This window comes from Gymnoscopelus microlampas (genome assembly GCF_963454915.1).
Source record: "Gymnoscopelus microlampas genome assembly, chromosome: 1".
NCBI classification, from domain to species: Eukaryota; Metazoa; Chordata; class Actinopteri; order Myctophiformes; family Myctophidae; genus Gymnoscopelus; species Gymnoscopelus microlampas.
The window spans coordinates 16,434,420-16,445,264 of NC_139962.1; the positions used below are offsets into that span (position 1 = coordinate 16,434,420).

Sequence of the window (10,845 nt, forward strand, 5' to 3'; positions counted from 1 at the left end):
GTGCATTCAATGTTTGGGTTCCTGCAAAGTCTGCCTCTATTGGACAGGCTGTTTATATGGTAAATCAATTACTACATTAATGCATCGCACAGCACTGTGTTTACCAAATACAAACTACAAACATGCTAAAGTCATTGTCTGCCCGTTTTTTTTATATTTTTTATCAGGGGCTCGTTCCAGCCATCCTTTTTCTGATCATCCCAGACAAACTCTTCCCTCGCATTCCCCCCTTCATGAACTCTCTTTCACTCCAAATGGTACTTTGTTCTGTTTACGGAACCTGCAGTATACTGTAGCCTCTCCTCTTATCCCCTTACCCCTCCTTTCCCCACCCCACATCCTCTCTTCCCCCTCTCTCTCTTCCCCCTCTCAAACCCCTGAGTGCTATCCCAGGCAGGCCTGTGGATAACATAGCAGTGTGGTGCAGTCTGTGCACCTCTCTGCTACTCTCCATGGGAGCTCCAACAGGCCTGCTGGCCACCATGGCGGTCACTCTCCTCTGCAGCTGCGCTCCAGGTACGTGTTGGGAGTTCATTTCAGTTTAGTAGCATTGCTAATTAGTAGGGGTGTTGGGTGAGATTCATGTAAGAATCGTGATTCTTTTTATCAAAGATTTTTCAAAAATCGATTAAAAATAAATAAAATAAAAGCTGGTTAAGCTGGTTAAGTTAAAGGAGTTTTTACTCTATGGTGTTTGTGATATGAAATGTAAGGTTACCATAATCACAGTAAATATTATCATGTCTTCAGTCATATTCAAGGGCTTTTTTTTTTTTTTTTAACTAATCACTTTCAGTTAAGCACAGATGAGGTGTGTGTGTCACTGTTCAGCTGACGCTCGTTGACACTCGTTAATGTTACTTGCATCAAAGCCATTATGTTGTGTTTCTGCATCAACGATTTTTAATCGAATCGTGACCCCAAGAATCGGAATCGAATCGTGAGATAGCAGATGATTCACAGCCCTACTACTAAAGTGCCCTCTGTGTAAGAGATGCAATGGATTTCAGAGCAGCTCCAGACATGATGTGAGGTGTGTTGATGGTAGAACTGGTTCCTCAGTACACAGAGCTGAGCGATGCAGTGGATTCAGACACCTGGAAAACGGACGCACGTTCTTCCGTTACGGAGGACTGCTTGTCATATTCCGCTGTGATCCTGGTTACAAGCTCCATGGATACCGCACTAACAGCTGCGTGTCTGGGCACTGGTCTAGGGAACTCCCAGCCTGTGTTGGTGAGTAGGTGTGATTTTTCTACTTTTATTGCTCTTATCTTTTCATATTTTCCATGATTATATTCATATACTGTACGAGGCAAATCACATTTGTACGTTTATTTCTAATGATTTTATGCATTATATTCATACATGAGTATAATGAAAATGTGAACCACTTTTAACCTGGCATCTCAATTTGGTAGTAATCTACTGTAAATGTAGATTGGCTATTTTCCCCGTGTGATGAAGTACAGTATGAAATAGGGATTTAGTGACTAATCATTTTAATGATCTTTAAGCCTAGTTCTTATACCCTTATATGAAATGAATGCTTAAATTATTACACCTGTTTTTTATCCCACTGCCAAAGGCTCAGCTTGTCCCAGCCCAGGGGCCCTGGTCCATGGGACCAGCAGTGTGAATGAGGACGTCTCCTGGGCCATGTTCAGCTGTAACAGTGGCTTTAAGCTCCAGGGTCCCTCAAAGTTATACTGCAAGGGTCACGCCTGGAATGGCACCAAGCCTGTCTGCAAAGGTGATCATTCATAACGTCATGATTCTTTCAGTCTGACAAAGACTGTGTGCGTGCGTATGCGATTGCTTTTGTATTTATTTGGTATTTTGGTTTTATATATCTACTCTAGTTTTTTTGTTTACATTTCAGACAACAGTAGATAGAAGTGGATTTGTATGATGTAGACGCTTAAATGTCTGTAACTCTGAGAGTGTGCAAATGGATCCAAATGGACGGGTCCATTTGGTTCCATTTGTACACTCTCAGAATTATGGGTTTCCTTGAAATTAAAAACTTTGAGAACCACTGTACAGTAGTGGATTTGTTCTCATCTCATTCAACTAAGTTAACTGAAATTCCTCCTTCCAGAATCTGACATGATGAGCTCTGCTTCGCGTCCAGCTCTGCAAAAGCCACACATGCAGCTGAACCGTCATAACGCCCAGGCTCCCGGGGTGGTTAACCACCAGCAACACTCTCTCTATGACACCCTCCTCAACACTGCCTCCAAGGAAGCCTACCTCAAATTCGTCTCGTCGTCTAACTCTAACATACCATTGCGAACCCCAAATGGTGAGGGCGGTAAAATGTCCAGCCATGAGCTCCACCTGAAGGAATGGGTTCAATACCCCAAGGCTGAAATCCCCCTCAAAGAGGCGGCCCGTTTACTTCGTCCCGGAGTTCACGTCCAGAGAGAAATTGAAACAAAATCTGGTGCAGAAGAGGGATCTGTGAAACCGAGCAGCGTTCTACCAGACAGAGGAACTGTTAGGAGCGACTCAGTGGCAGACGCAGACCATTCAGTTGACGACATGGAGAAAGGAAACAGAGGAACAGAGTATTTCCCAATGCCTTTGACTCCTGCAACGCAGGTGACCACTGAACCAGAGCCATCTCCTACTGTCTCACCTGCGCCATCGTCAAGGATTCTAACATCAGCTCCGATTGCGGTCACAGACGGTGCTAGCGGGCGTGCTCAGGCAGCAGACACAGTGGTGTCTGTACAAACCCAAGCTTCCACATCGGTCCTCCTGGTGCTTGGTGGTGAAAAAGTGTCCAGCTTGCAAAGCCAGGATCATGTGTCTCCAACTGCATTAGTGACTGGGTCTCCTGATAATGAAGATGTCGTGAACTATCTTTTCTTGGATGAGAGGTCCACACAGGCAGGTCCCGTGGTGGATTCAGGACAGAATGGACAGGCAGGGTCTGAGGGTCCGAAGCTGCTGTTAGGGACCAGGCCTTTGGATCTCATTCAGAGCACAACAGAACCACTGATTAAACATCAGCCTACTAGAATGCAACAAACACATGGTCCATTCACTGGATCTACGACTCCCTCCACCAGCCACACTGTCTCCATCTCACCACAGACATTCACTTCATCGTCTTCTCTCACCCCATCTCTCTTATCGGCTTACTTCTCACCAACTGCCCTTCCGTCCACTTCTACCATAGGCCGTACCTCCACCCGGTCCAATGCCGATGTAACCCCACCCTCTCAGACCACCTCTGACCAACGACCCCCCCATCAAATAGAATACCCCAACCTCAGGACCAATGTCACAGTCAATCCACTTACACTGTCATTGAGCTTTGGCAGACGCCCTGTGTGTCCATACCCGCCTGTACCTGCCCATGGAACCTTCTATTTTAGGAATGTAGTGAACCCAGGTCCCACGGAGTATAAACATTACATCCAGTATGCCTGCTATCCAGGTTACACCCTGGCTAATGGAGACATACACAGCTACTGCCACCGGGGCGGCGCATGGAGTGGGGTCACGCCCGTGTGTCTAGGTGAGTTGTGCTGCTTTCTAAGACACTATTTCTGGACACCCTTTATCATGCTATAATTTGACCTCAGCAATGTTGGGGAAGTTACTTTCAAAATGTAATAGACTGCACAAAAACATACAATACTTATAATCAACAAGACCACAAGCAACGTGGTTACTGTTTGTACAGTAGTCTTGTTTATTATAGTACATATTATGTTTGTGCTTTTAAAATGACAAAAAAATAACGTTATATTCACAACATTACTTTGTGTGAATTAATGCACTATATTACTTGCATAACTTTTCTGTTACTTTCACAAAACACCCTAAAATGAAGCACAAAAGGACTATAGGCATTATACTGAATGGGAGAGGGTAGAGGCTACAATAATATTAATGGTGTTAAAATGCTATATTTAGCAGCATAAACGTAAATGTCAAGCTGAAGCACAAAACTCAGAGTAGTTGAGATTGAAGTGTGATGTTTAAACATCTGTGTGGTCATCAGGTCATGTGTTTTGTACATCAGCCACAGTATCATAACTGACTGTATGGTTTGAAGTGTGTTTGAATTTCTGCCATGCATGGCTACTAATGGACCTGGATTCACATTAACTGGGCTACATTTCAAGCGCGTCTTCCTCTTGTAATTTCCCACCTAAATCTAAATATCTCTTTAAGCCAAACTAGTGAGTAGCAGCTGAAATGCTTGTTCCAAAAACTCACATGCACTTACCATTTCATTAACTGTTCATTTGTGTTGCGTCTGTTTGGACTCAGAGCTGACACCATGTTCAGTCAACAATGGGGGCTGTTCCCAGGTCTGCTTGCACTCTTGGAACCACAACCAGAGCCACAGTGAGTCAGAGACCAGTACCTGGTGCCACTGCAGGCCTGGCTTCACTCTGCTGGAGGACAAGCGTACATGTAGAGGTGAGAATAGCACTTTAAGGTGGTCAGTTTTTACACCCTCACAGTTGCATTTACACTGAGGATTTTGCTGTGTACTGTAGCTGTGAGGGCTCGTATGACGGTAGCATTCATTCATAGTCATCCTTGGGTCTTCCTAATGACAAAGCACTGTGCACGGAGGCAAGCTACAGCACAACAGAATGTTTGTTTTATGACATTGATGATTCACGGTTCACTGACAAGAGTTATGGTTACATGATCTTCTAAGGAGGCTGGGGTTTAGATATATTATTTTAACAATATATATAATTTAGAACTAAATGTAATGTAGCTAATGATACATTAATTGATTGAGACGCAGTTTAAGTCACTAATATGTAGTTTTATTTGTACAGATTATTTGTCTGCAGTTTGACAAATAACCTTGCCTGTCATACAGGTCTCTCTCCCAAACAATAATGTGCAGTCGTGAGTCGTGACTGATTTATAGACAAACTAACATTCTTTGAGCATTCCTTTCATCTATAAGCTTATGACGCGTTGTAGAAGAAATCTTGAAAAAAATAGCGGGACTATTTTTTAAACATTATTAACTCAAATCTTGCATGGGGGTCCCTGGCAGGCTGGCACTAAATATTTTCAGATTGGAGGAAATACATGTTAATTTGGGGGTCCTTGACATGAAAATCTCTGCGAAAAACTGGGATAGCAGGCCAGAGCAGTGCAGGTGACACTAGGAAGCTCATGATGAACATCCAGGCTGAGCAGGCCTCCTGTCTCCCCAATGACAAGGTAGAGATGAAAAGAAAATTGACAAAACATCTGCTTCATGGTCAGCTCAGTACAGGCCCCAGCAGTACAAAAACATCTGACAAGTGAACCTCATTCAGGGGGATATAGAGCTAGTCTACTACGTATGTCTGTTGCTATTCCCCGTCACCTCACTGTACAAATATTTCTGTGGCAGGTGTGTGTGTGTGTGTGTGTGTGTGTGTGTGTGTGCGTGTGAGTGTGCGCGTGTGCGTGTGCGCATGTGCGTGTGCGTGTGCGCGCATACTTGCGTGCAAATGTGTTACTGACATACAGGAGATCACACTTTGGGGCACATTTTGGACATCAAACCAGTTGATTGTGGACAAAATTGGTCTTCCCAATTTAACGCAGTTCCATAATGTTATGCCCGTATTTGTTATGGTTATGGTTGGGGTAAAGGGATAGGGAATGAATGCAAGTCAATCCAATGTCCCAAAGAGTTTGCAAGACCCAACTTGCCTGTGTGTTTGTTTGCGTGTGTGTGTGTGTGTGTGTGTGTGTGTGTGTGTGTGTGTGTGTGTGTGTGTGTGTGTGTGTGTGTGTGTGTGTGTGTGTGTGTGTGTGTGTGTGTGTGTGTGTGTGTGTGTGTGTGTGTGTGTGTGTGTGTGTGTGTTAGATTTAGATGAGTGTGTTGAGGGGCAGCACCAGTGTCATCAGAAGTGTGTCAACACGTTTGGCTCTTTCAAGTGCAGCTGTGATGAGGGCTATCAGCTTGCACATGACCACACTTCCTGCACAGGTACAGCGTGTGTTTATCTGACTATCATGTACAGTATGGGTCTGTGGGGCTGCAATTGTGTTTACATCATTTAATTTCATAGACCACATTCCCATGGTTCCCCTTTGTTATACCCCAAGTATAACAAAATTAGCAAAATGACTGTCGTGTGATACGGTCAATGACTGTTCTTTAAAGGGTCTACACCATGAATTTTAACTTTTTCTTCATTTTTGTGTGTTTTTGGTCTCCCCCACCTCTCTTCTGTTCCAACAAATACCCGACTTCGAGCATGCAGGCTTTCATAGGCTATCTGTGGTTTTTATGTAAATTGGTCTGAAAACAGTCCGTCAGATTTGTTCCCCCTGCCTACGTCACGTCTGGGAACAATTCCTCCCGTTTTTCAGTTCTAACCACACAAAAAAAAAAAAAAAAAAAAAAAAACTTTTTTTTTTTTTTTACTTTTGCCACACAGAACCAGGACATAACATGCATAGAAACTGGCTCAATAGCGCCCCGTGCCAAACAGGACAATGTGGTATTGCATGTGAAAGTGCTTTATAAGCCAGAGAGAAGTTAGTTGGAATGAGTATATCTGAGGCTTGATTTAGGCTCAAACCTTTTGAAAAACGTTTGAGGGACATAAACAATATGATATTAAATATTATTATTATTTTTTAAATTCATGGTGTAGCTCCTTTAAGCTTCTATCATCCTGCTCCTCTCCAGATGTGGATGAATGCCTCCTGCCAGCAGCTGTAACAGGTTGTGTGTTTGGTTGTGTTAACGCTCCTGGAAGCTTCCACTGCCAGTGTCCTGCTGGCTACAGCCTGCACACCACAGATGGCCACTGTCAAGGTTAATAGCAACCCAATAAAGACACTTTTCTTCTCTGTTGTGTTGATTATTAATGGCTAAAAGAGAAAATAATGTGGGTATAAGCATATAAAGTATAAGCATGTTTCTTTTCCACCTGCCTTTGTTTCAGTGCAGAAAGTTTAATTATTTTTATTTATTTATTTAGTAGCAATGCAATAAATAGCACAATGCAGCACAGTCAACACTCACTGCATTATGACTGCATTATTAGGGTACATCTTTTGTGGGCATACACTTAGATGTTCTGCATTTGATTACAATAGATTACAATTTGACAATTGAATAGAAAAATATGTATGGTAACCACCTGACATCCCTATTATAGTCCATTTTCAAAATGTGTGAACATGTTTTATCAAAATCTGTGAAAAAATATATAAAATAGTGAAAATAGCTGAAGCTGAAGCTCACAGTGTGTCGCAATGTGATGCTTTGTGAGCTTGTAGATCAGCTATTTTCGCTATTTGTCGTACAATGAAATATTGTAGGGCTTAAGTGGTTAATGATACGTCCCTCTGTGTTCTTCTTTACAAATGGACCCTGCAGATATAGATGAATGTGCTGTCAAGGAGGGAGCAGGTCCCTGTGAGGAGCTCTGCCATAACTCACCAGGATCCTACAGCTGTTCCTGTTCCTATGGCTACACCCTGGCTGGAGACGGACACGGCTGCGTTCCTCAGTGCTCTCCTGGGTACAGGAAACAAGCCCTCACATCAAGGCTTGACAATTCAACCACACACCGAGAGGAGTGTGTAGGTGGGTGAGATTTTATGCAGTGTTGATTTTGACAGCAAATTTAGATTTAGTTTTAGTCATAGTCTTTTGAAAAAGAATCCATTTAGTTTTAGTCATATTTTTGTCAACTGAAATGTTTTAGTTTTTGTCTAGTTTTAGTCGACAAAATGTTCTACTAGCTCTAAATTTCTACACCCGAGTACAACCAAACATAAAATTACTTGTCTTTTAGTTCTACTAGATCTCTTCTCCACTCGTCCCTCACTAACACTTTAGTCAATATATTTAGTCTTAGTTTTAGTCATCGTGGCTTAGTTTTTATTTCGTTTTGGTCAGTGAAAAAAGTGAGTCAACGTACATTTTTCGTCATAGTTTTAGTCGACGAAATCAACACTGATTTTATGGGGTTATTTATTAATTACAGTATTGAAATTAAACAAATGTACCTGGGGATGCAAAACCTGCCCGCGCCAACCATCTCTTGTAATACATCTCTTGATTGTGACGTTGGACTTTTTGACCCAAATCTCAAATCTGTTGGGAAGCCTACTGATAATTCCCACCACGTTTCATGAGAATCAGCCCGTCTGCTCGTTTCACCTTGACCTTTTTTACCCAAAAGTTAATCATCTCTGACATTCCCTCCAGGTTTCATGAAAGTCTGTTCATCCATTCTCAAGTTATCTTGCTATCACACACACGCACACGCACAAGAAGACCCATTGTTTTTTGCTACCCTGCCTGGAGCAATGTAAACAAAAACAAAGAAGTATTATGAAGGTCCCTGTTTGACGACTTTCTGTGTTTTAGTTAGGATTAGTGAAAAGCCTCACATTGAGATGCTGGATGTATGTATGCTGATTCTTTGTATCAACACAGATATAGACGAGTGCCAAGAGGTGGAGCTACAGGTCAATAAGTGTGAGTGGCAGTGTGTCAACCTACCTGGTTCTCATCGCTGCATTTGTCCTAAAGGATACAGCCTCCAGGCAGATGGAGCTCACTGCAAGGGTCAGTAGATGCACACTAGGGGCCCTATCTTCCGCCAAATTTTCCGATCAATTTTATTGATCCATTGCGCAGGAAATAAAAAACGGATTACAATAATTTAACATTCTCTATAATCAGTAACATGTAGGTTATACGTATGTGTATCAAACATGTTTTTATTCTGTTTTGTATGCAATGAAAGGCTAGACCTTATTATCCAAACGTCGGGATGTGTCCAACATTGCGTATAGTCCTCGGTGTGGTTCCAGAGTTATTGAACACGGCGGGTGAATTAAGTGATTGTGATTGTCATTACAATTTTACTGTAATTCATAAATGTGTGACAGTTAATTCCTTTTGTCAATAAGTTGTGTTCTGGGATAAGGCTAAATATCGATAATCAATACTTTAATAAATGTAATCGAGCCATAAAATAAAAATTAAAATTCTACAAGCTCACAATGCGACACGTTGTGAGCTTGTAGATCTGCTATTTTCAATATTTTTGCACAACCAACTTATGCAACAAAGTATTAAATAAAGCCGAAGTGGTTAATTGATTTGTTGATATATATACAGAATACAAAACTAAATATATTAAAAACGCACTTCTCGATTATTCAGTTAATAAAAAAGTAATCGCTAAGAAAATGATCGATAGTTGCTGCCCCAACGCACACGTACGCTTCCATAAAAACATACTCTGTTCTTCCATACAGCTTTTTGTGTGTCTGTCTTTCTATGTTATGCCTCACCCTGTCTTTAAAAGTCATTATTTTCCACTCTTCCAGATATAAATGAGTGTAATCGTAAGAATGGTGGCTGCTCCCATCTGTGTTTAAACTATAGAGGGGGATATAAATGTGCCTGCCCCGCATCCCATCGCCTTTCACCCTACAGCAGGAAGAAATGTCTGCCCAGGAAAACAGAGGACACTGCTGGCTAAAGCCCTGTCCGGCGACAGAGCATAAATTAGGCTTAAGAGAGAAGCCCTCCTTGGGCCTGATCCAGAAAGACTTCCTACAAGATATGCTGACTTTGTGCCTTTGGGGAAAATCAAGAAAAACTGAAATAAGTAGAATATCACTGCTGTTCTCTAAGCCCTCTTATTGTAGTTCCACATGTTTACATCATGGAGATGCAAGGTTTTCACTGAACAGTAGTACTGTGTTTTGATATTTTTACAATGACAGAAATGTCACCTAATTCTTGAGGATAATTAGCACTTAAATTAAAGGTATCACATTTCAAAACAAGATATTTGGTTAGATCTTTTTATTATTCTTCGACTATAACAAGCATTTTTATAGTATGTAAATACATAATAGTATAATATGGAGGTGTATGATAATTGCATTGTAATGTTAATAGAACCAGTCTGTAAAATGCATTATACCAAATACTATTGACATTCTTCAGTTAAGTCTTAAAATTGTTATATATGTTAACATTTGACAGTTTCATAGATTTCCATGAAAATATTTCCATCCCTAACAATAAAATAACAAATCCATCATTGATCGACACTCGTTTGCATTTTCTCCTGCCTATTTTTCTTCAAAGACTCATCACAGAGCAACAGCCATTTTGATTCCCCTCTCTGTGTACTTCTCAAGTTATTCCTTTAACAGAATACAGTATGACGATGGCTGGAATAAAGCTCTCTTTTCAACATGAAATGCATCTATCTTACACCAGTGGTTCTCAAACTTTTTTTGTGACAAAGACCCCCAAATTTATATATATTTGTCCACGAACCCCTATCTGAAAATGTTTTGTGCCAGCAGGGACCCCCAGGTACAAAAATAGCAGATGTACAAGCTTGCATTAGTGCCGCGCTGCGAGCTTGTACATCTGCTATTTTTGAATATGTTTAAAATATGGATAAAGGGGTTCAAATGATTGTGATGCTGTATTAACACATTTTGCTGGGGACCCCCTGGAACCCCCTCAAGGACCCCACTTTGAGAACCACTGTCTTACACCGTACCAGAAATACCATTCCGAATAATTCCATAATACCATTCAAATAAACATTACGATTACTGTATACCATGCTCATTGCTCACACATAGCAACCCTAATACACACTGGTCTGATAAAACTGATTTTAAGAGGTTATGTGAACTTTTATATTAGCGATCAATAATGGCACCAGTAACGACAAACCAGACAACTTGATTGTTTTCCAGGCACATGATAAGCAATGGACACAGGTTCAGTTGTGATGGGAGTTCAGGCACAAGTAGTAGTCAAATCAGTAGTACAACCTCAGTGTATTCCAGGGA

At 41.4% G+C, this 10,845-nt stretch overlaps 1 protein-coding gene across 1 annotated transcript; it reads left to right on the forward strand.

The window, feature by feature from the left end:
• Positions 1-452: 452 nt before the first annotated feature.
• LOC311042873 (uncharacterized protein) lies at positions 453-9,753 on the forward strand (the record flags this gene model as incomplete). The annotated part of the gene is made up of 9 exons (XM_084053940.1): positions 453-516; positions 1,063-1,236; positions 1,589-1,753; positions 2,102-3,529; positions 4,291-4,443; positions 6,683-6,811; positions 7,379-7,588; positions 8,447-8,578; positions 9,349-9,753. 9 exons carry the CDS (start codon positions 453-455, stop codon positions 9,501-9,503), a joined length of 2,610 nt encoding a protein of 869 aa, XP_083910066.1. The 3' UTR covers positions 9,504-9,753.
• Positions 9,754-10,845: the final 1,092 nt, after the last annotated feature.